We start from the raw sequence: 25929 nt of genomic DNA, 5'->3' as shown, positions 1-25929 counted from the left end.
TCTTATTTTCGGGGAAACAGGGTATCTGTTGCTAGGGAAGGGTGTTCCTACAGTCATGTCTTACTACAGGTCTTCCCACAAACAACCGGTTGGCCACTGTGACCAGAATACTGAATTGGCCTGGCCTGATCCAACATGACTCTTCCTACATTCAGAATCCCAGCAGGTTGCTTTCATACAGCTTATTAAAAACAACATGGACTACAATTCCCAGAATCCTCACGGGGAGTGTCTAGGATTTGTAGTCCAACACTGCAGGATTTTCCAAGCCCTTACTACTCTGCAAAGGGGACCTGAGTGCTCGACTCTGAAAGTGGCGTCTCTGTCTTCCCGCACTAAAGGGGTCCGTGTGGATGTTGTCTCTGGAGGGGGTGCGACGACTATGAAAGACTCTACAAGAAAAACCCCTAACACACAACCCGCCGGCGGGGGCTCTCGGGAGTGGTCCTGAACTCGTGCACCGGCGACCCCGAGTCTGCCTTAGCTTGTGAAGCCGCGGGAGGTCGGTGGCGGAGACTCCCTGCTCCCCACGTTGGCCTTCCGAGGCGTGAGGGATGGGGGGGACACCTCCCGCGACCCACCCCCAGGCCAACCTACTCTTCTCTCTCCCCTTCCCGCCAACTTCTGCGTCACTCAGGTGACATCCTGGCCCCTCGAACGCCCGCTTAGTGCGTGTCCCTCGCTCTTGGCATCCGCGGTCCTCCCCACCGGCAGCCGCCCCCCCCCCCCCCCATATACGCTCTGCCTCGCGCCAGCCCAGGCCGGAGGAGGAGCGAGAGGCCAGGCAGGGAGGAAGGGAGGCAGGCCGGCCAGCCAGGGATCCTGCGGCCCCGCCTCCTTTTTGCCTTGGCGAGCCGCCCGCCTCCTGCTCTGCAGCCGCAGTTTCATACAAACCGCGCGGAGGCACTCCGTCAGTCAGTCGCTTGCCGAGGCAGGGGCGGCGCGGCTTTTCTCGCCCTGACGAGGGAAGACCAACCGCCTCCCGGCTTGGGGAAAAGAAGGCGGCGGCGGCGGCTGAAGGACACGCGCAGGGCGAAGGGGAGCCCCCCGCTGCAGTTGTGCGGGGACGGACCAGGCGCCGGTTCCCTTTCTCCTGGCGCTTCCATGCCTTGAGCTGCACCGGGGTGCCTGGAGTTAGGACGTGACCGCCCCCCGAGGAGACGCCGGCTGTAAGTTGAAGCCTCCCCCCCCCCCCGCCCCTGACTTGTTGCATCGTGAATTTTATCTTTGCTCAAGGGCTTTTTAGGCGAGCTGGATGGGCGTGTGAAGCTGGATCGCTGGACAGAGAGGAGCGTAAAGGCATACAGTACTTTCCTAGGGATCGAAGCCCCGTGAAATACGGTGGGATGTCTTCCCAAGCATGGGAGTCCCTGATTCTGTTGCACTCGCCCCCCCCCCCCCCAGCCTCTCGATTTTCAGCTATGGAGCCGAGCCTCGTGACGGGTGCAGGGATGCTTGCTGAGCATGTGTAGAGTGCAACCCCCGAATGTTCCCTGGTCTCACCATGTAGGACGTGGAAGGGGGAACAGCTGACAATTTAGGCGCTTTCTACCCAGTAATAGGGTATGATACAAGGTGCAAGTTCAGGGCCAACCCCTTTGAAATCGAAGTATTTTGAGTGTGGAAACATAATCTTGGGCTTTCATTAGGGGTTAGGGAACCTGGCTGTACAGCTGAAGCAGCTGGGTTGCGCTGCTCCTCCCGACCGGGCATGTTGCTTTCCTTTCCTCTGCCCCACAGGAAGAGGGAGGGTCAGAGGGTGTGTTGCTCGCTTCCTTCCTCTCTTCCAGCCTTCTAGGGATGGCTCTCCTCACCGCCCCCTTCTTCTTTCTTCAAAGCCGAGGGAAGTGGTGAGGCAGCCCTTGACGGAGCTTTTGTGGAAACGCGCATGGCTCGCTCGTCTTCCCGGCAGCTGGAGAAATAAATGTGCAAGAGGGGCAAGGAAGCGGGAGAGGAGCCCAGCTCTTCCGGTTTAAAAATTGAGCTGCCTGAGAGCTCAACGCATTTTTTTTTTTGAAACAGCTGAGGCTGGCCAAGGAAAAAGTGATCGGTTGCTTTCTTAGGAGCTCCCATGCACACCTCTCCCAGATCACTGGAAAGCTTGCAGCATGCCCTTGGAGACTGCCAGATGGAAATTTAGAATATGAAAAAAGACAGCATGTCAATTACTCTGTGATATTCTGAAATAAAGGGGACTTAAAAGGATGTTGGACAATCCTAGTTATCACTCTTCTAGCTGTCTTGTTGTCATTGTGGACTAATCTTTAGTGAGGTAGGTATCGTCCAGATATGTAAATATCCTATTGGGAAGATTATCCAAATACAGTAATCATCTGTCTTTGGTACTGCAACAGAGAAAACTAATCTCTCATACTGTTCTGTCTTTTGCAATTCTGAAAATTTTAACAGTACTCACAGATACCTACATGCATTAAGCATGGAATATTTCTTTGTCACTGTGGATTTGTTTTTTGTAATGGGAAATCTTTCCGTTTTTTTCACTGCCCAGGAGGTTTCTCCGTTAACCAAAAATACCAAAATAAACAATAAAACAGAATCTTTCCCTAGCCATTTGTTGAGCTCACATGTTAAAGAATGATGAACTGTATCAATATTTGCTTAGTCTCTAAGTCTACCCCTCTTGCAGCTCCTTTGAAGTTAAGAGAGGGATGCACACAGGAAGTATGAAAGGATTTTTGCTTTAGTTTAGGGTGCTTCCATTGTAATTTTCTGGAGAATTATTGCTGCATATGTAGAACAGAAAGTTAGTAAGGATATATCTTTAATTGGATCTGCTGCTTAAAACAAGATTACATATCTTGAGTTTTTGTGACAAGGCTGAAGAGCTCTGAAATACCGAAGCTTCTCTGTGTTCAAATGTGTGTAGGATACTATATTTTCATGGGTAACATCTGGCTTGTTTTGTCTCTACACATGCATAGAAATATGCATACATTCCCCTCTCTTTTTTGCCATTTATTCATTGATGTAGTAAGATTCTGCCTGACCACGTTTTTCTTTGGAGACTACATGGAAACTCCCTGCTAAGAGGTAATACACCTTGGTATGCCACGCTAAGAGCTGGTCTCCTACTTTTAGCTTTGTGAAAGCATTCAATAAGCTAATGATGGTACCAGCTTGGTGAACAAGATTAGCCTGATCGAGCAAGACATATTGCATATTTGAAACAGCTTTCTCTTTCACGGACTGTAATCCACTTTTCACATACACAAAGCATAGCCTCAGTAACTTGTGTGTAGTTTCAGATGCACATCTGAAGTAATGGTCTATGAAAACCAAAATGCCAAATAAAGTTGTTCGTTTTTTAGGACATCATGGTGCTCCTTATCTGGCAAAATCCAAAGAAACAAAACAAAAATACAAAAACATGTGGCACTTTAAAGACTAACTCTTATGACTAATGTGAGCTTTTGTGGACACAGCCACTTCCTCAGACATATGGAAACAGAATGAAAAGTTGAATGAAATATCAGTTTCATACTAAATATTGATTGGCTCTTTGATGCATGTTACATTTACATACATTTATTCTTCCAGAACTGCACAGTGCTCCTTGTTATTTTTGCTGCAAGAGACTAACATGGTTCCCTTATTTAGAATTACTAAAAAGCTTAAACAGATAACATGACAATGAGGAACATGAGGCATCAGTTGTACAGTAGCTTTGTTGTGATCCCTATTAAAATCCTAATAGCTGAGGCTGCAATCCTGTAGATTAGCCTTCTTGTATCCAGTGCTGTCCAGAAGCGTCAGACTTCAGTACAGTACTTGCTATCCCCAGCCAACATGGTGGGTGGGGATGATTGGATCTGTAGTCTAACATGTTTGATTGGCACCCAGTAGGGAGAGGCTGTGGTACATACTAAAGTGACTGTAATGTGGGAAATTATCTCATAAGCATGTGGGAAATTATCTCATAAGCATGTCTTTCTGAATGGATTTGTATAGAATTGCATTGTTCATTCAAGATGTTTTCTTATGTCCATTTCACATGCTGCGAATTTTATGGCGAAAATTACCTGAAGGACATTGCTTCTTCTGTTTTGCTGAATGCCTTTGCAAGCTAAGTTTGGTGAAATATTTGTGGCTTGCATAATTTGAAACAACAAATTGAGGAACAGAGTGTTTAGCTGACAACTTGGAATGTATCTCAACCTCACTTATCCTGGTGGCTTATGGGCCACCCAAAATGCCCAGATAATTCAGCAGCTCTTGTAACTTGGCTGTGTTGAGGTGGAACTGCATGGCAGACAGCCTGTCAGCCATATACAGTGGTCAGTTTGCATAAGAAGGATCCTGCTATCCTGCTTTGAGCCATGTGGTGATTGCGTTATAACATATCAGAAGTGGGATGCATTCAGTAAATCACCATCTATCCTAAAGTCTTCTGAAACTGTAGCTGTGAACGAGGAAAAGGTTGGGGAGAATTTACAGAGGTTTAATGTAATCCTCCGTTCTAAGCTCAAAGTTTCTTGAAATACTTTATGCGGAAAGTGTTTTTATTTGCAGGAAGGTGACTTCACAGAGCCATGTTAGGTACCAGTTTTTAAAAACTGAGATTGCCATCTCTAGGTGCTGTTCAGCAGTCCAAATCAGTGAGCTTTCCTCACCTTTCATTTCATGTCATTAACCGCTGCTAATCTCAGATCAGAGGTGCTGTTAAACCTTAGTTCAGTTACTTATTTAGTTTTAGATTTTTAAAAATTTATATTTTAAGAACCTTTTCCTGGGTCATTGATACACCTGTGGGAATCTTAATTTACAAACTACTGCATGAAACCGGACCAGCTGCAGGTGCATTTCAGCAAGTGTTTGCTTTTGGTGCATTTTAGACCTGTTGCCTTTAAGCCAAAGACTTAATCTTTTCCTGCCAAGGACTATTTCCAGGGAGGTTTTATGCTATCATAAACTTCTGTGTGAACAGACTTCTATGTCTGTATAGAGCTTGTTTCAAATGCATGTATGTGTACTGTCTCTGTAGAACTCAATATGCAGGGGCACTAGACATGGGATTCAGAGCAGTAATATTCCCAAGCACATGTGAAATATTCATAAGCACAAGTCTGAGAAGCTTCGTTCTTAATAGACTTGATTTGAGGGATTATTTTAATCAGTGTTACCCCAAGTTTACAGGGATGGCAGATATCCTAGGCTTCTTTCAATCCTATTTCCTCCTTCTCTTATTAATACAAGCTCAGGTGGTTTTCAATTTTCGGAGTAAGGTGAAATGAGTTATTTCTAGAAGTATGGTTTCAGTAGCTGGGTCCAGGAAATGTAAGGGGCACCTCCATCTGGCAATCTTAAATTAACAATATGAATTAACCCAATCAGGCAAAATATCTACAGTTTTTTATGTTGAAGTGAATTTCACAGTCTTTACACACTTCCAGCTGCAGATTTTCATGTAGTGGCTCCACCTAATGGGATAATGATATCCACTTTTCTGGTAGATATAACCAAGGATTCCTAGAGGCAACAAAGTGGATTTTAATCCAGGATTAGATTGGGGTCTAATAATTGCCAGATAATTTTATTAGCTATAAGAGATGATAATAATAATAATGGGATAAATCCAGTATTAATCCTGTGTGGAGCAGACCCAGCGAATGAATGAGATGTGTTATACGCAACTTTAGTTGCATTGGTTTCGTTGGACCTTTTCTAGGCAGGACTAACATTGGATTCTGCCTGACGATTTGTTGTTGTTGTTTGGTCGTTAAGTCATGTCTGACGTTTCATGACCCAGCGGACCAGAGCACGCCAGGCCCTCCTGGCTTCCACTGCCTCCCGGAGTTTGGTCAAATTCATGTGGGTAGCTTCGATGACACTGTTCATCCATCTCCTCCTCTGTCATCCCCTTCTCCTCTTGCCTTCTCACTTTCCAAACATCAAGGTCTTTTCCAGGGAGTCTTCTCTTCTCATGAGACGGCCAAAATATTGAAGCCTTAGCTTCAGGATCTGTCCTTCCAGTGAGCACTCAGGGTTGATTTCCTCTAAAATGGATAGGTTTGTTCTCTTTGCAGTCCAGGGGACTCTCAAGAGTTTCCTCCAGCACCACAATTCAAAAGCATCAATTCTTCAGTGGTCAGTCTTCTTTATGGTCCAGCTCTTACTTCCATACATCGCTACAGGAAAACCCATAGCTTTGACTATGTGGACCTTTGTCGGCAATATGATGTCTCTGCTTTTTAAGATGCTGTCGACGTTTGTCACCGCTTTCCTCTCAAGAAGCAGGTGTCTTTTAATTTCATGACTGCTGTCACCATCTGCAGTGATCATGGAGCCAAGAAGGTAAAATCTGTCACCGCCTCCATATCTTCCCCTTCTGTTTGCCAGGAGGTGATGGAACCAGTGGCCGTGATCTTAGTTTTTTTGATGTTGAGCTTCAGACCATGTTTTGCACTCTCCTCTTTCACCCTCATTAAGAGGTTGTTTAATTCCTCCTCACTTTCTGCCATCAGAGTGGCATCATCTGCATATCTGAGGTTGTTGATATTTCTTCTGGCAATCTTAATTCCAGTTTTGGATTCATCCTTTCGCATAATGCATTCTGCATATAAATTAAATAAGCAGAGGGACAATATACAGTGGACCCTCGACTTACAGACGGCTTGAATTGCAGACTTTTCGAGTTACAGACTTCTCTGGCCGCAAAATTTAGGTTCGACTTGCAGCCAGAGAATTGACCTACAGACCAAAAAAACAAAACAAAACCCAAAATGGAACAAAAATGGCCGGTTATGGGATTAATCGGTTTTCAATGCATTGTAGGTCAACGGAGACTCAACCTACAGACTTTTCAACCTGCAGCCACCGTTCCAATACGGATTAATTCCATAAGTAGAGGGTCCACTGTACAGCCTTTCCCAATTTTGAACCAATTAGTTGTTCCATATCCAGTTCTACCTGTTGCTTCCTGTTCCACATATAGATTTCTCAGCAGATAGATAAGGTGGTCAGGCACTCCCATTTCTTTAAGAACTTGCCATAGTTTGCTGCGGTCCACACAGTCAAGGCTTTTGCGTAATCAATGAAGCAGAAGTAGATGTTTTTCTGGAACGCTCTGACTTTCTCCATAATCCAGCACATGTTAGCAATTTGGTCTCTAGTTCCTCTGCCGCTTTGAAATCCAGCTTGTACTTCTGGGAGTTTTCGGTCCACATACTGCCTTGTAGGATTTTGAGCATAACCTTGCTAGTGTGTGAAATGAGTGCAATTGTACGGTAGTTGGAGCATTCTTTGGCACTGCCCTTCTTTGGGATTGGAATGTAGACTGATCTTTTCCAGTCCTTTGGCCACTGCTGAGTTTTCCAAACTTGCTGGCATATTGAGTGTAGCACCTTAACAGCATCATCTTTTAAGATTTTAAATAGTTCAGCTGGAATGCCATCACCTCCACTGGCCTTGTTGTTAGCGATTCTTTCTAAGGCCCACTTGACTTCACTCTCCAGGATGTCTGGCTCAAGCTCAGCAGCCACATTATCTGGGTTGTCTGGGACATCCAGATCTTTCTGGTATAATTCCTCTGTCTATTCTTGCCACCTCTTCTTGATGTCTTCTGCTTCTGTGAGGTCCGTACCATTTTTGTCCTTTATCATGTCCATCTTTGCACAAAATGTTCCTTTAAGATCTCCAATTTTCTTGAACATATCTCTGGTTTTTCTTTTTCTATTGTTTTCCTCTATATCTTTGCACTGTTCATTTAAGAAGTCCCTCTTGTCTCTCCTTGCTATTCTTTAGAAGACAGCATTCAATTTCTGTAACTTTCTCATCTCCCTTGCATTTTATTTCTCTTCTCTTCTCTGCTATTTGTAAGGCCTCGTTGGACAGCCACTTTGCTTTCTTGCATTTCCTTTTCTTTGGGATGGTTTTTGTTGCTGCCTCCAGTGTTAGGAGCCTCCATCCATAATTCTTTAGGCACTCTGTCCACCAAATCTAGTTTCTTAAATCTGTTCTTCACTTCCACTGTGTCTTTATAAGGGATTTGGTTTAGATTATACCTGACTAGCCCAGTGGTTTTTCCTACTTTCTTCAGTTGAAGCTTGAATTCTGCTATAAGAAGCTGATGATCAGAGCCACAATCAGCTCGAGGTCTTGTTTTTGCTGACTGTATAGAGCTTCTCCATCTTTGGCTGCAGAGAATATAATCAATCTGATTTCAATATTGCCCATCTGGTGATGTCCATGTGTAGAGTTGCCTCGTGTTGTTGAAAAAGAGTGTTTGTTATGACCAGCTTGTTCTCTTGACAAAACTCTATTAGCCTTTGCCCTGCTTCATTTTGAGCTCCAAGGTCAAACTTTCCTGTTGTTCCTTTTATCTCTTGACTCCCTACTTTAGCATTCCAATCCCCTATAATGGGAAGAACTTTTGTTGACTATGAGGCCTACTCCATTTCTTATACTGTACGGGATTCTTGCCCACAGTAGTAGATATGGTAATTGTGTGAATTGAATTCACCCATCTCCATCCATTTTAGTTCAGTGACGCCCAGGACGTCAATTTTTATTCTTGCCATCTCCTGTTTGACCATATCCAGCTTACCAAGGCTCATAGATCTTACATTCCAGGTTCCTATACAGTATTTTTCTTTGCAGCATCGGACTTTCCTTTCACTTCCAGGCGCATCTGCAGCTGAGCGTCCTTTTCTGCTTTGGTCCAACCACTTCATTAGCTCTGGAGCTACTTGTACTTGTCCTCCGCTCTTCCGCAGTAGCATGCTGGACACCTTCCAACCTGAGGGACTCATCTTCCAGCGTCATATCTTTTAGCCTTTTGTTTCTGACCATGGAGTTTTCTTGGCAAAGATACTGGAATGGCTTGCCAGTTCCTGCTCCAGGTGGCTCACGTTTAGTCAGAAATCTCCACTATGACCTGTCCGTCTTGGGTGTCCCTGCATGGCTTAGCCCATAGCTTCTCTGAATTACTGAAGCCCCTTTGCCATGACAAGGCAGCAATCCATGAAGTAGCTGGCTGATGATATTTGCACCTCATTGTACAGCTCTGCTGTAGTTAGTGAAATCTGAAATAAAATCCATGGAAAATCATTGTGGTTTGTTCTGTATTGAATATACACGATTGCATCCTGAACCAATATTGCATACAGTGGTGCCTCACATTATGACGTTAATTTGTTCCAGCGAAATCGCTGTAGAACGAAAACGTAATGCGAAAATAAAAAGCCCATTGAAACGCATTGAAACCCCTTCAATGCCTTCCAATGGACTGGAAACTCACGGTCCAGCGAAGAGCCTCCATAGGGTGGCCATTTTCGGTGGCTGTCTTGCGAGGAATCCATCCCAGAAAATAGCGGGGAGCCATTTTATTTACCCGGCAGCCATTTTGAAACCACCGATCAGCTGTTGGAAAATCATCATTTTGTGAAGAATCAGTTCCCGAAACAGGGAACTGATCATCGCAAAGTAAAAAAACCCTATTCAGACCATCGTTTTGCGATCTCAAAAGCGATCGCAAAAACGTCATCGTAATGTGGTTTTGTTGTAATGCGGGGCATTCGTAAAGCAAGGCACCACTGTATATCATTTTTTATTCATTATCTGGTACCATGTTTTAGGTGATGCAGAAATGTGAAATATATCCAGAATACATACTCTGTAATGCTTTGCAAAATATAACCTGGACACATATTCAGTGCTGTTCTTCCTCCATCATGGTCACTAAGCAACCCAAAATCCAGATGTTGATGACAATAGTGATGATAATCATTACTGTGAACATTTTGATGATCAGTAAATGTCATAACCGTTGATAGTGGTTTAAGTGTGATATTTAAATTCTGCGTTGCTTCAGTTTACAGATCTTTCAATTGATTTCAAAGTCAGTGGAATAAATTTTAATTATCGTATTTTTTGCTTCATAAGACGCACCTCTCCATAAGTCGCACCACATTTTTAGGAGAAGAAAACAGGAAAAAATAATCTGTTTTCTTCTCCTAAAAATTTGGTGAGCCTTATGGAGAGGTCCATCTTATGGAACACACCCTAGGACCCTTTGGAGACTCAGCCACCCCCCCTGGAGGCCAGAGGGGGTGAAATCGCCACCTTCAGGGATTCTTCTGAAGCTTCCCAAGCCTCAAAAGAGTCCCAGAAGGTGGTGATTTCATCCCCGCTGGCCCCGTGGGGGTGGGGGAAGCCTCCCAAGGGTCCTGGAAGGCAGACCCGGACCCTTGGGAGGCTTCTCAAGCCTCAAAAGAGTCCCAGAAGGTGGCAGTTTCACCCTCTCTGGCCTGGCGGGGGGGCAGGGTGAGCCTCCAAAGGGTCCTAGGGTGTGTTCCAGGACCCTTTAGAGACTCACCCTGCCCCCCCAGGAGTCAGAGGGGGCAAAATCGCCACCTTGAGGGACTCTTCTGAGGCTTCCCAAGCCTCAAAAGAGTCCCAGTAGGTGGCAATTTTGCCCCCGCTGGCCCCATGGGGGTGGGTGGGGGAAGCCTCCCAAGGGTCCTGGAAGGCTCCTTCGGACCCTTGGGAGGCTCCCCCCCACGGGGCCAGTGGGGGCAAAATCGCCACCTTCACTCCATAAGACGCACAGACTTCCCCCAAAAGTGCATCTTATGGAGCAAAAAATATGGTAAATGTGTTAACATTTAGTTGTAAGCCTGGAAGAGCTGTTGGTTTGGTGTCGGTTTCCACATTTGTTTAGCACCCATTCTGCCAGAGCTAGAACAGTAAATCAAATTGCTCTCATGATGTGATTTTTTTTAAAGGATGCTTTTTGCCCATGAAAGAAGTATTGGGGACATATCTGGCAGTAAAAATGCTGTACAACAAAGGCGAATTAAAATTTCTGGTCTTTCATTGCTTTGTCTAATGGTCACGTTCATCCTGGTTTTTTATAGGACCGTTCAGAGCTTGGGAAGTTATTTTTAAGAAAAATGAATGTAGTGACATACAGAAGCCACTGATAACTGAGGTGTGGATGCTTCAGTGTGTCGTTGTATTCATTCTTCTTTGAAGTAACTTTACAGGTTCTGCAATCTCTGTAGTAGTCCTTAATCTTTTCTCTAGGGGAAGGAAGATGCTATGTCTTTAAACAAGCCTGTGAAAATCCCGTATTCTAAAACTGACCTCTGAGCTCCAATTTCAATATTTCCAGGGCTGGCCAAAATGTTGTCAGGTGTCATCTCTGATTTGTCACTCAGTAGCAGATTAATGAATAGTTCAGTCTCTCTTTCTTTAGGTTCTGTTGATTCTTTCTAGTTGGATGACAAGCATAATCTTATGGGAAACTTACATGGAAGCCATGACAAATCATAATTCTCTGTCCTCCAAACTTCCTTCATTCTTTCCTTTAGCCTAAGCCCATGGATGCATACTTTTTTTTGTTTCCTGTGGGCTGCGGTGGTTTCTATGAAACCTGAATCAGAGCTGGTCTGACCTGTGCTTCAGGCAAACCAACCCTCCTGGACTTTGTTAGGAGTGAAAGAACTTCTCTACTGTGGTCAACAATGTTTTGCTTTCCACTTGACTGCTTCATGTCCTATTTAATGAATATGGTTTCCTGGCCCTATGAACATTCACATTTCTTGTACCTAAACAGGACAAAATGGCATATCCAGAAGCAATAATAAGAACATTAGGGCGTAGGAAGCTGGTCATTATTAAATTAGGTCATTGGTTTAGCCCAGCATTACCAACTCTGTCTGGCAGTGACTCTGTAGGGTTTCAGGCTTGCTGCGGATTGAACCTGGAACCTTCTGTGAGTTTCACCACTGAACTAAATACCCTCCCTGGTACAGCACCTTGTATTCCCCTATTATCTTTCATCCAGGTGTTAACTAGATTTAGCCCAGCTTGATTTCGAAAATGGGACAAGATTAAAGATATTCAAAGTAGTGTGGTAAAATTAAGCATGTTTTTAGAGCGGCCGACTCTAGATTGTACCCCTGTCTGGTCACAACTTCTTTTTGAGCTGAATCCATCAAAATGGATCTCAGAAGGGCTCCTTCCATCCACTGAAGACTTTCTTTTGCTAGAAGAGGTGGTGCTGATGATACGTCATTTCCCCCTGTTTCTTCAGTTCCTCATGGACTTGCCAAATTTGCTCTGGGGATTAGGGAACCCTCTGGAACACTGAATAAAATGGCACTGAGGATTGTTAATGGACAAAGAAATCAACCAAGATAGATTCATGAGGGAGTACTCTAAGTCAGACCTGGGCAAAGTGCGGCCCGCGAGCCACAGACGGCCCGCGCGCTGCTCCTGTCCGGCCCGCCCGTCACTGCTGAGTGAGCCGGAGCTCCGGCTCTGGTCACCCAGCACGTCAGTAAGCAACACCCGCAAGATCTGACGCTGGGATCTCACAAGTTTTTACTGTTACTCTTGAGCCACAGGCTGCGGAGCCTGCTGCTCAAGAGGCTGGAAGCAATCCTTGCGCAGGCGATGTGATGACACATCACGTCGCCTGCGCGGGATAGAAGATAGTCGGAGAGGAAGGCCGTGGGGGAACGGAGGAGAGGTGAGTTAGCTCATTGTTGGGGTTCCCCCCCCCGCGGTGAACGAATTACAACGCTCACATAACATCACTGTTTCATTTTATTTTTTAAGTAAAGTTGGTTTGGCCCCCAAACACAGTTCAGATTTTTCATGTGGCGCCCTATAGAAATTAATTGCCCACGCCTGCTCTACGTGGAACTTCATTGTGGGTCTGTTCCTGTTAATACAATGTAAAATGGATCTAACCCAGTGGCTCCCAACCTTTGGTCCCCAGATGTACTTGGACTAAAACTCCCAGATGCCTTCACTCTTAGCTGTGCTGGCCAGGATTTCTGGGAGGGGTAGTCCAAGAACATCTGGGGACCCAAGGTTGGGGGCCACTAGATTAAATACATTTTACATTGCACTAGCAGGAACATACTACTGATCTAATCCACAGTCTTTGAGATGAAATCCTACTCTCCGCTGTCGTGAGAGTGGATATAGTCTGACCCTTCAGATATTGTTTCACTGCCCATCAGTCCTGAGGAACATAGACAGTGGGTAGGAAGGCCGTGAGTTGCAGTCTGCAGCATCCATGGGGCTGCACATTGCCCATCCTGCTATACTGAGTTAAAACTTGGGGTGTTATTACACTGCAGGGGGAAAATACGAAACTATGTGCTTTCTGAGATTAGCTGTTAATCCCCTTTTCTCCTTAAAATTGTAAGAGATTCCAAAATTAGAGCCCTGTGTCTTAACATGTAGTTAAATTAAATTGCTTTCAGTCTTAGAATACCTGCTATGGGAGAAATGCTAGTGTAGCTTCGAAGTAGACTCTAACTAACCCTAGTATTAGGATAATTAAAGTAAATATAGGATAGATAGGAATGATTTGTCCTTGCCTTACTTTTTATATACAATACCTTTGTGACATAGGTGGAACTGCCCTATCAGGATACCATCTTAATGTGGTTAATTTGTGGATGCTTCTGTTCTTTCTAGTATTTTTACATTCCTGAATGTACTGGTTGCTCTTCTTTCTGTGATTCAAAGGAAGAGAATGCTTAAAGTATATGTACGGGCATATTTATTGGATCAGCCACTCTGTGCTGGGGAGGTGTGGACAGAATCAGAGTGGTCTCCTCCCTCAGCTGCCTGGCCAATCTTAAACTTCCACCATGCAGTGGCAAGAGAGTAGGAAGTCTGGTTTGCCAAGGTATATCAACTGTCTTGAGCAATAATGTTAGGATATGCCAGTTCAGAAATTGTCATTACAAAAATACTTTGTCCTAAGATTCTAACTTTGCTCTGAGTACTGTTATGATTTGCAACTGAAAAAAAAAATGGGAAAGGATTAGGCAGCAGTTTTGTTCCTGAAAGTAAGCTTCATTAAACTCAGTAGAATGGACTTTTGATTAGTCATACATATTAGAATGTGCTGCATTTTACTAAGTATTTTTTAAAGGGGCTGAATGCAGTTGGTAGTTTCAGTTGGGTCGACCCACTGAATGAATGGGACTTGTTAAATCAACAGTTATACAATTTCCATTGATTCAGGAGGTCTGCCCTAGCTGGGACAAACAACTGGATTTAGCCCATAGTGTCTTAACATTATTTTCCTAAGACTTCTTAATTATGTTTATTTTTCATGTTTAGGTGTGGAAGAAAATGTCAGTCAGCATGCATGAGAATCGCAAGTCGAGAGCCAGCACTGGCTCTATTAATATATACTTATTCCATAAGTCTTCTTATGCTGATAGTGTCCTCACTCATCTGAACCTTCTCCGCCAGCAACGCCTTTTTACAGATGTGCTTCTCCATGCTGGGAACAAGTCCTTCCCTTGCCACAGAGCTGTCTTAGCTGCTTGCAGTCGTTACTTTGAAGCCATGTTCAGTGGAGGACTCAAGGAGAGTCAAGCCAGTGAAGTCAACTTCCATAACTCCATACACCCAGAGGTTTTAGAACTTCTCCTGGACTATGCTTACTCTTCAAGGGTCATCATCAATGAAGAAAATGCAGAGTCTCTTCTAGAGGCAGGTGACATGCTGGAGTTTCAAGACATTAGAGATGCTTGTGCAGAATTCCTAGAGAAGAACCTTCATCCTACTAACTGCCTTGGCATGCTGCTTCTATCAGATGCTCACCAGTGCACCAAGCTTTATGAGCTGTCTTGGAGGATGTGCCTTAGCAACTTCCAGACCATCAGCAAAAGTGAAGATTTTCTACAGCTCCCCAAAGACATGGTTGTACAGCTCCTGTCTAGTGAAGAACTAGAGACTGAAGATGAGCGGTTAGTGTATGAGTCTGCCATGAACTGGATTAACTATGATTTAAATAAACGCCACTGTTATCTACCAGAACTGTTACAGACTGTGAGGCTGGCTCTCCTGCCAGCCATCTATCTAATGGAGAATGTAGCCACTGAAGAACTTATTACCAAACAACGGAAGAGCAAAGAGATTGTAGAAGAAGCAATAAGGTGCAAATTGAAGATTTTACAGAATGATGGCGTAGTCACCAGTTTGTGTGCAAGGCCTCGAAAAACTGGCCATGCCCTGTTTCTTTTGGGGGGACAAACCTTTATGTGTGACAAGTTGTACCTGGTTGACCAAAAAGCAAAGGAGATCATTCCAAAAGCTGACATTCCAAGCCCGAGGAAAGAGTTCAGTGCATGCGCTATTGGCTGTAAAGTCTATATTACTGGTGGCCGGGGATCTGAGAATGGAGTCTCTAAAGATGTTTGGGTGTATGATACGCTTCATGAAGAGTGGTCCAAGGCTGCTCCCATGCTAGTTGCTCGGTTTGGTCATGGTTCTGCTGAACTCAAACACTGTCTTTATGTTGTAGGAGGGCACACAGCAGCCACTGGTTGTCTTCCAGCATCTCCCTCTGTATCTTTAAAGCAAGTAGAACAATATGACCCTGTGACAAACAAATGGACGATGGTTGCCCCACTTCGAGAAGGCGTAAGCAATGCAGCAGTAGTCAGTGCAAAGCTGAAACTATTTGCTTTTGGTGGTACCAGTGTCAGCCATGATAAGCTACCCAAAGTTCAGTGTTATGACCTGTGTGAAAACAGGTGGACAGTTCCAGCCACCTGCCCCCAGCCGTGGCGATATACAGCTGCAGCTGTTCTGGGTAACCAGATTTTTATTATGGGTGGAGATACAGAATTCTCTGCATGCTCAGCTTATAAATTCAACAGCGAAACCTATCAGTGGACTAAAGTGGGAGACGTGACAGCGAAGCGAATGAGCTGCCATGCAGTAGCATCTGGAAACAAGTTGTACGTCGTTGGGGGTTATTTTGGTATCCAGAGATGCAAGACGCTAGATTGCTATGATCCCACATTAGATGTGTGGAACAGCATAACCACAGTGCCCTACTCACTTATTCCCACTGCATTCGTGAGCACATGGAAGCATCTCCCTTCTTAACTGCATGCGTGCCTATACAGGTGAGAAACATACCTGCAAATTCAACTAGTTATTTTGACGCTGTATAGGTATAATTGCTAATTTGACAATCATGTTGACATGATACAGCATTGGCCAAATTGTGCTGTTTTCCCTGATTCCTTTTCTCAGAAAATGGGGCTGATTTAGTCAATGTTACAGCATCAGGAATAGAACCTGACTTTTTAAATTGAACTTCACTTGGCTTTAGAAATGTGAACAAATCAGTTGTCCTCATATGAGCACTTTTGTAACTACTATAATGTATGAACTGGGCAATCACAGTGCAGACGTAGCTTCTAGAAGTATACTGTATGTGTATAAACCTGATACACTTTAATAATATGCAAGCATGAACTTACTTAGGGTTATCCACAAACATGAAAATCCCTATGTGATATATGTGGCCACATATAAAATTTGTGAAATACTGTATCTTGATTAAACTATCATCTAGGCAGGTAATATAATCCAAGTTATTTGAAACTCACTTCAAATTAATTTATTCATTTAATTAATTTTTCTTACAACTGAAGATGTTTGACTTCCATGACCCTAGAATATTCATACTATTATCTACCACTTTCTTGTTATTAATGGTTCTGCTAGTCACATTTATTTATTATTTACTTGATTTATACACTGCCCCATTAGAGCAAAGCACTACTCTGGACAGTTTACAGATTAAAACTTAAAACCCCTGAAGACCTGACAGAACAACATACATTCAACCTATATGAGGACACATCTTTAGTATAGTATGGAAGGAAAATTAGGCTGTGGGCTCATGTAGCTAAACTTAGTGAAATCAGGACTATTTATAACATTTAACTAACATGTTTTTGGGGGGAGTATAGTTCTAAAGTTTGGTGGTGAATCATTCTAACCGTATGCTTATAAGAAGACATGCCATTTGGTTCAAGTAATAATTTGGCTTGCAACTCAGAGCGTTCCAAAGCCTGTAAATTCTACTTTACAGTTTCGTGTAGTGGCCCACATTTGCACCAGATGGTTCTGGCAGGTGCTGCCCTAGTGACTTCAGTTCAATGGCACAAGTAATTCTGCATTTGAACTTGCTCATGCAGGTGCTTGTAGATTTTTCTTGCTGTTAGTGTAAACCTTTTCAGGTTTCTCTTGTTTTCTCCCCTCTCTCATTTTGAAACTGCATTAAAAATCTTCCTTTTGAAGGACATTCTTTTCTTAACCAGCTGTTGCTTCAATTAAAAGTTCTTTTTTCCTCATGCCGTTTTTTGCTCTTCCAAAATGGCAGTTAAGCAGAATTAAATGAAGAAAAGTAATTGATTCAGAGAATTTTCTTACGAGTTTGCTGGGTTTGGGGTAAATGTTTTGTTTTTTCTAGAGTGTACGCAGCCCAGTCCTACTCAGAACTCATCCCTATTTCTTTTTTAAAAAAACATTTTAAAAGAAAAGTTCAAAGCACATGTTGACAAGCAGTGAGGTATTCCAAAGTAATTAGTCCAGAAATTTCAACTCCACTTGCCTAAATAGACCCGCGCCTGAAATTTCTTATGGCGTTTGGAAGCTACATAATGGACCTATAAAACGGCTCTGGTTGTAAACATGCTTTGGCGTTGTTCTCTTCTTTTAAGGTAACTTTGTTGGCAGGATTAAAAGGGACTGATTAAGGGGGTTCTGTAATAAAAGTGCAGAACAGCTATTATCTTTGTAACTGAGTGAATAACAAACAAAGAGAGCCATTTAGGATCGCTATAAAAACTATAGCAAACTGGGCAGTTGAAGTGCAAGTACCTTAGCCAATATTGGTGCTGAATTACAACTTTAATTCTAAAGAATTCAGGGTGGTGCACCTGTGGTTTCCCTCTTTTTAAAATCTTCTACAGACCCATGTATTAATTCTTTGGTCAAGAATTGTTGAGAAAATGCTCCTGGTGGTTTCCCATTCAAGGCAGTGTTGTTGCATGAAGTTATTATAGTGATTCTTACAACAACCCTTAAAGATTGCCTTTGACAATCTGATGGGCAACCTGGTGCCCTCCCCTGCCATGTTGGATTTCAGCTCCTATTATCCCCAACAAGCATTATCAGTGGCCACGTGAGAGGCAATCGTAGGTATTGTAGTCCAGTACATCCAAGGGGACCAGATTAAGGGACGCTCCTGCAAGGTGTGTCAGTATGATTATTCCCACATTGCAGATTACAGTGGAGGTGTACGATAGAGGCTTTCAAAAGGTTTCCACTTTTTAAAAACGAAGCACTGGTTTGCATGCAGTGTTACCAAACACTTGAGTCTGAGAATTATCTTGAAAATTTAAGGCTAACTGCATATTCCCCAGAACTAAAAAAGTAGAAAAATAAAATAAAGCATTGTCCTCAAGAGGCTAACACTAAGAGAACTGGAAGCATCTCTTTAGATCACACTGCTTCTGATTATTTAAATCATCATTAACACAACCATCATAAATGATAACAATTCTGTAAACTCAAGAGTTTTATCAAGATAAACACTGACATGTACTCTCAGGATTGCTCCAAAATGTTCTTGCTATTCTTAAATGAATGTGCATTTTTTTTGATTATCATACAAAATTGCTCCCCCCCCCCAAAAAAAAAACCACCCCTACAACTCCCAGCATCTTCTAACCAGGGAGAATTTTGGGAGTTGCAGTAAAAAAAGAAATCCTTATTTTTCCCCCAAGCTCTGGGACATCCAAGAGGCTTTTCTTTCAAGTTAATAAGAGCATGAAGCCAATTTGCTTACTGTGCTCTTTTCCTCCCGCTTATAAAGGCATTCCTTCACTTCTGCAATGCTTAAAGATAACTGAATAGATGTGGTAGAAGACCAGCAATCTCTGGGGCTGCATATACATCCAGCAAGTAGATATTTACCGGCTCCTGCTGCTCTGTCAGCAGGAGGGAGGGACAGAAAGGAAATTACTACTGATTGCACTGTGTTTTCATGGTGCTGTGTGGCCCCAGCCTGAAAGCGGTTAGGAAAATCGCATGTCTATTTGTGTTCCCTCAGACTTCTAGTCTGCCTCAAGTAAGCCTACACAGAGGAAAAATCCTATATAATCTATGCAGTATGACTGGAGCCATTATATAGGCTTCAGTGGTTGAAGCTGAGGGGGAGAAGTAACACATTGGTCAAAGGAATGTGGAGAAGACTGATCAGCAAGCAGTATATTAAATAAAATAACAAAAGGGGGGTGTCTGTCTTTCATCTATAGGAAATAGCAAGCAAGAGTGGGCATTCCTGTACCAAGCTTTTGCCCTGTGCTTTGAATTTCAGAGTTTGAATTCGGCTTTTAGTACCACCCCTTTACATTCAAATCAGTTGCATCAAGCTAACTAGGGCAGTTTTACAATTACACTGGAGGAAATCCCATCAAACTTTGCTTCATACATTCTGGCAGAGCTATTAATTGCTACTTTAAAAACCAGCATGGTGCCTGGTTTGGAAGCTGACTGTGAGCATAATGGAGTGAGAAGTTGGGAGTATGGGACGCCAGATCGTAGCATCCAAAGCCAATATTTTTACACTGAATAATCAATGTGCAAAGAGGCTTCAGTGGGGAGGCACTGAAGCATACTACCTAGTCACATGAGAAAGCACAGCGAAACAGCATTTTGACATAATGAATAGCAGAAACATTTTAAATAAAGGGATTAATGTGTCTGCCATTCATATTCTGAATCAGTTCTATTCAGGATTCTCCATGGTTAACAGGGCATTCACTGGCAGTTTTCTTCTCCAAGACGCTGACTTCCCTTCCCCCCCTCTTTTTTTTTTAATTTGAGGGCCCAGCACCAAAGTGGCTATTCTGCTGCTTCTGCCAGGCAGTTGCTGGTTTTCTTTTTTAAGGGAGTCTCCACTAGACACTTTCTTCTTTTTACTGTATTTGTTTGCATTGCCCACCTGGGAGCTTGAGATGGAATTGGTATATGTTACTAAAGCAGTGCTCCGCCCCAAGCTAATTATATTAGGCAGGATTGTGTTTATGGGAGATTTTTTTTTTTTGCTATAGATAACTGTCACTATGAAAGATTAACTTAAGTTGCAAAATCCATCCTTAAGTGGCCCCCCCCAATTTATTATTTTAGAGTTGATAAATTGTGCATATAGCCCAGGAAGGGCTCATATTTCCTAAAAGCCAGAGCTGAACTTCAAGATGTGTTTAAGAAGTATTTTTTGGGACAAAAATTGTATTATACATTGTTTCACTGAATTCTTCTAAAATGTTTTCTTCCCTTTCTTTTCTCAGTTTATTCCATTATTTGGTGAAGAAACATTGGAGCCAACTGTGGAGATGCAGTTTGAATGAAGAAAAACTCATCCTGTTCTATTATTATTATTATAATTATTATTATTGTTATTATTATTATTATTATTAGTTTGAAGAAAATCTTCTGCACCTTCTAAATTCATAAAGCTGGAAATGAAGGAATGGGAGCGGAATAGTGTCTTCAGTATATTACATGGTTTAATGATGAATGAATGAACCTATGATCTGGTCCCTGTGTCAGTAATTGTGGATTAATGTCAAGTTTAATCAGCCTTTCAAAGCAGGGGTGTGGGGTGTGTGTGTGGACTTTCCAGAGCTGCACAACACAGCACAACCCATTTCCATGGACTTTGCTGTTTGTATGCAGAATTTGAAATGCTTGTCACCTCTCTTTGTGACAGTTTGAAGCGTCAGCAGCAGCTGCAGAGGAAGGGGGCCAGATCTGGCGCAGCAGCAACAGCAGCAAGATGTATGTCTTTGTGAAGGAAGATGCAGCTGTATTCCTTGGAACAGGGATAAGCTTGTTTTCTTCAGCAGTGCCTGGAGCATCCGTTTAAATTGCAGAGTTGTGGCAAGTGACCTATTACTTGCAAAGGAGCAGGAGCTCTGCTATTAACAAAAAAGGAAAAAAAGGAGGGGGGAGATGGCAACTTTTGTGGGTGAAGGGAAATAACTCTCCCCTACCAAGCATTTGATTTCTTCTTGTATTTATTAATTGCCAGTGTCCTGCTCCAAAATTGTTACTTGTTGTAGATATAGCTATTTATTGTTCAGTGCTTGCATGCTGAAACAAATGCCTAGAGTTGTCTTCATGTTATAAGGGCTTATGTGGGTTGTATGTTTTGCACATTTTGTGATTTCTGGACTTGTTATGCTGCACAAGAAGAAAACTGAGTACTACGGGAGGAGAGAAGAATGAGATGGAGGAAGGACCGAAATGGAAAAAAGTGACATGGAGCCTCTTAAATTGTGTATGTCCTGAAGGAAGATACATGGAGGTCACTTTCTCAGGCCAATTGTACCCTAGGTTACAAGTGGCAGGGCTTTGCTGATAGTATTCCCATCACCCTGTCTTTGCCTAGTCATGTTTTTTTTTTTTTTTGAATGAACTCATCTGGAAACTCTCATAGTCACTTAATAGCTTTCTTTTTGTGCAGCTTCATCACTACTGGAAAGGGAGGGTGGGAAGGGGGAAACCAGCAGAATTTATTTTCACAAAGCCCTGTTCATGGCATTATCCAACATTTGGTTTGTTTATTTATTTATTTATTTTTTAGCTGATGGGATGTTATTGGACCAAGAAAAGACTTTCTCATTCAGAGATCTGAAACAAGACAAATCAGTAGGAGAATGTTTGTTGTTCCTTTTTTTTTAATAAAATAAAAAAAAAACAATTAATGCTAATTCAATTGGTACAGCCCTTTTTGGATTGAAAGGGTATTGGCAACCTTTTCTTGTACCACCCCAGGCAGTCTGTGTAAGGTTTGGCCTAACTATTAGAATGAGAAAGGGAAAAAAAGTTGCTAACTCCTCAAATATTTTTATTACTTTGCACGAACAAGCAGGTTACACTTTCAGTTGCCTAATAGCTGAAAGTGTCACATAAAGGGTTTTCAAATGGCCCTCCCAATTTAGTTTCTTTTTTCACATTAGCTTTTAAATCTGCTCATTCTCTTCATGTTTTCTAGCCATAGGACTAAATCCATTTGTCAGCTCTGTTAGCCCCAGCCATAGTAAACTCATTATTAAGGGAATGCCCTTAGGTGTGGACCTAACAAAGTAGGTCTCCTGTAGTTGGGACTAAAAATGGGGTTTAGGCTGTGGGTTTTTTTCCCATCCAAACCTGTAGTTAACATTTTTCATAAGAATCAGTACAGTGAAAAGAACATAAACCTGCCATTTCTCCATTGTGGTTGGTTGTCTTGTCTTAATATTGTATAACCAAAATTTACTTTGAAATGCATGTGTGCATGCCTAGAAAGAAATACAATGACAATGCCTGCCTGCATAATGATGATGATGATGTAGTAGCTCAGCTTTTGACAACTTTTTAACCATATGGAACAATCTTTCAATAGAGTTCATAGCACAATCCTATAAAAATTATGGCTCATCGTATTCAGTGGAACTGAATTCCCTAGCACAGCTTTTTTCAGCCAAGCATCTTCCAGTGTGTTGGATCACAGCTATCACCCGTCCCCAGCCACAGGATCATGGGTTAATGGGAATGGTAAGCATATTAGGAGGGCACCAGGCTGGGGAAGGTTGCAGTATGTTCAGCATTACAGCAAACAAATCATTTTCTCATGTTGCCATAGGCTTCTTATCCTGACTTTCAATATATGCATTTCTTATGTATTATCTTAAATAAGAAATGAATATCTGTGCTGTCTCACAAATAGTGAGTTGTGGCTCTTAGTATGGTTAGCAGAAAGATTTTTTAAGGAACTCCGAATGACGTGAATTTTTATATGCAAAACATTGTATCACAAACCACTGTTTTGATCTACATGTTTTCTATGAATGGTCACATTTGTTTAATATCACACCTATTACAAGAGATTGCTAGACAGGCTCTCAGAATACAAGTCATTCTGAACTCAGATTTCAAATGTACTGAGTGACTGGGATGAAGGAGAAGACAAAATCTTGGTTCACGTTCTTCTTGCCATTGAGAGGTTGCATCAGGGCAAAAGTACTGAATAAAATTGTAGCAGAGTATAGAAGAAGTGGCAACGTGGTTTGTGCTTAGCCACTCTTTGCTCTGAAGAAAAGATGTTGGCCTTATTATTTTATGATACCCTGTTTGAGAATTAGACCTGAAATGGGCCATTATAAGAACTCTCCATAGCTGCAACATAAAATGGCAATGAAGAAACTTTTTAAAGTTCTGAAAACCTTTTTCCAAATAAAACTTCAAACATTGATTGAGCACTGAAAGAAGTCTTAGAACAGCAATTTTACACACGCAAACTGCATAAATTCAGTTTTTATAAAGTCCACCAGTGCAAATTCTTTAAGCAAGGACTGTTGATTGCAAGAAGGTTGGAGGCCTCTTAACCCTTTTAAAGTTCACATGCAAATAAAGTAACTCTAAAGCACTGTTGAACTGTGAAAGTGTTTTTATACTCACTTAGCACAGACATGAATCACTCAAGGTGTTTTGAGTAAAGGGTCAAAAAATCCTTTGTTTTCTTTGTTGGGAGAAGTGACAGAATTCTGTCTGCAGCAGCTCTCTATATAGCTATTTGGCTTATGACACAAATCTGTTTTGTAATACCATCCAATTTCCTAAGGCATCTGAAGTTTCTGCAGTTGTATTTCAAAGCAATGGTTTGCTTTCATGTCAGTGGATTTAATTCCTGGGTATAGGCTGAAGGAAACAGAAAAATTAGGGTGGGCCTCTTAGCCCTGCAGGCGAATATTTTGAGCTCCCTTTTTTTGAATTGACATGGGAATCACGACTGGCTACTTGGCAATCCCAGCCTGAAAAACAGTCCACACTTCTGAGACAAACGCTATTCACACTAGAGTGCACACAAAAACTTTGGCATAAGACAAGAAAGTTCTTCCTATTTTGTGGGCTGGTTGCTGTGGAGACCTGCCACAAAGGGCAGCCTACTACTTCTGGTATAATTGTCTAGCCCCTTTTCTCCAGGCCTGACACCTGTCTGAATAAGAGTGATTAGAGCTGAATAGTGTCCCTTGTCTGACAATTAAAGATGCGGCTCACGTACAGAGGAAGAAAAAAAAAGAGAGAAAAGAAAAACCATACCAAAAAACAAAAAAACAAATTAAAACTGAAGAAGTGAAATGGCCATGTTTTTCTTTGTTTCTTGCTATATTTTGAAGTTTTGTAAAACTGCATTTCTTTTTCACAATGTGAAACCGAAGGTCAATAAATTATTAGAGATTTTCTCTTCAATAAACAAGCTCTTCTCATTTTTTTTTAAAAAAAATATCATTGCAAAAATACTTGAATCCATTTATAGCTCAATCTTTAAAAAAAAAGCAGTTATGAGGAGTTTACTAGTTCCTCTCACATGCCTGCCTCAGTTACATTCAGAATGTTTCTCTTTGTTCCATTCCACTACTTACTATAAACTGCCCCTGAAAGTTTAGCTGCTAAAATGACAGGAACCTTAAGACAGCTTGGTAGACAGGAAATACAAGGGATTTGTAAATCCAGCCCTTCTTGAAGCATGCTTTTGTGACTGATATTACTTGAGAAGGGAATTATGCTAGTCACATCCTTTAGAATTATTCCTGAGTGGTGCAGGGGTGGGGGAGGCAAAAGAAAAGTAGTTTGGAATAAGTTGTCAGCATCCTCTTGAATTCTACTGTGTGCATTAAGGGCAAACATACAAACATTTGTTGCATTCTGCTGCTCATAGTGTGACTGCTTCAGTGATTGATTGCACATACAGGCCACACTGGGGAAGGTGGCCTGCACAGCAGTGCATGTTATTGGTGTAGTTGGTGTTCCACACTCAGTAACTCAGTAACAGGATTCTGGTCTATGCCATTTAATTTTTAATGTGCTGTAATAAATAATATTGAGAGCCAGTGATTTGTAGAGTGGCAGACTAGGATTCAGATACCTAAGCTAGAATCTCCATGGTGCTGTGGAAACTTACTGGAAGGTGAGAAAGGTAAAATCACTCTTTAAATATCTCACATACCTTGGAAAGCCTATTAGGATTGCCATATGTCAGATGCTATTATACAGCACATAACATAGTTATGTGTCGTAAAATTGGAATCCGCTCATAGTGACCCAAAGGGGATGTGGTGGTGCTGCGGGTTAACCTACAGAAGCCTCTGTGCTGCAAGGTCAGAAGACCAGCAGTCGTAAGATCGAATCCATGCGACAGAGTGAGCTCCCGTCGCTTGTCCGAGCTCCTGCCAACCTACCAGTTTGAAAGGATGTAAATGTGAATAGATAAATAAGTACCACCACAGTGGGAAGATAACAGTGTTCTGTGTCTAGTCGTGCTGGCCACATGGCCACGGAAACTGTCTTTGGAGAAAACTCTGGCTCTATGGCTTGGAAACGGGGATGAGCACCACCCCCTAGAGTCAGACATGACTGGACTAAATGTCAAGGGGAACCTTTACCTTTATCATAGTGACCCTAAAATGGTTTTCAAGGTACCTAAAATATTTAAGGAGTTCCATTCCTCCACTGAGTTACCATGGCCAAGTGAGGATTTGAACTTTAGTCTTCAGAGTCCTAGTGTGTCACCCTGTCCACTACTCCATGCTTGATATCTACATGACAAACATAACATAATATTGGATTGGCTCCACACTTGGAGAAGATGTATTCAGCTCAGCAAGGCGCTCTAGTCTTTTAAGTTAATTCCCATTGGTTTTAAAGAATCCGCTCCAAATGTAACAATCTGAATGCAAGCTGTAGATTCCACACACACACACCCATTTCTTTAGCATATATTGGGTTAGGTCCAGGTGAGTATGGCAACAAGTGGGCTTTCTTACCTCCCTTCTCCCTGTGGAAGCCTCTCCAGCCCTTCATACATTCTGCATAGGGTAGGGGACACACCTTGCTGAGCAGAATGAGCTGTTGTCATACAGGGGCATTTCTCAGAATTTGGGAGAGGAAAGCTCTTCCATCCTCTGAAGGCAGATCATTGATTCAAGCCAGTGATGAACAGACCTCCCTTGTTCCATTCACTCAGTGTGCCAGCAGGAAACAGATGTGGTTGGATGACACCACTCTTCGAACACCAGTATA

At 42.5% G+C, this 25929-nt stretch overlaps 1 protein-coding gene and 1 long non-coding RNA gene across 3 annotated transcripts in view; both read left to right on the top strand.

Annotated features, from left to right (window-relative positions):
• LOC144586372 (uncharacterized) overlaps positions 1-25929 on the top strand; it is a 580628-nt gene that overhangs the window by 45517 nt on the left and 509182 nt on the right. The gene's annotated exons all lie outside the window — the stretch shown is intronic.
• Positions 914-24106, top strand: ENC1 (ectodermal-neural cortex 1). 2 transcript variants are annotated; one of them, XM_020804023.3, is made up of 3 exons: positions 914-1169; positions 14110-15911; positions 20154-24106. In XM_020804023.3, the coding sequence occupies exon 2, from the start codon at positions 14122-14124 to the stop codon at positions 15889-15891; it is 1770 nt and encodes a 589-aa protein (XP_020659682.1). In that variant the 5' UTR covers positions 914-1169; positions 14110-14121; the 3' UTR covers positions 15892-15911; positions 20154-24106. The 2 variants fall into 2 exon arrangements, with proteins under 2 accessions (XP_020659682.1, XP_078240631.1); XM_078384505.1 differs by lacking the exon at positions 914-1169 and adding an exon at positions 1824-2272.

Source organism: Pogona vitticeps, chromosome 2, assembly GCF_051106095.1.
Source record: "Pogona vitticeps strain Pit_001003342236 chromosome 2, PviZW2.1, whole genome shotgun sequence".
In the NCBI taxonomy this organism is placed as follows: Eukaryota; Metazoa; Chordata; class Lepidosauria; order Squamata; family Agamidae; genus Pogona; species Pogona vitticeps.
The sequence above is the reverse complement of the archived record's forward strand: the minus strand, read 5'-3'. Positions and strand labels throughout refer to the sequence as shown.

What these genes read in the sequence shown, in the direction of transcription:
- ENC1 (XM_020804023.3), top strand. Translation starts at nt 14,122, where the DNA reads ATGTCAGTCAGCATGCATGAGAATCGCAAGTCGAGAGCCAGCACTGGC.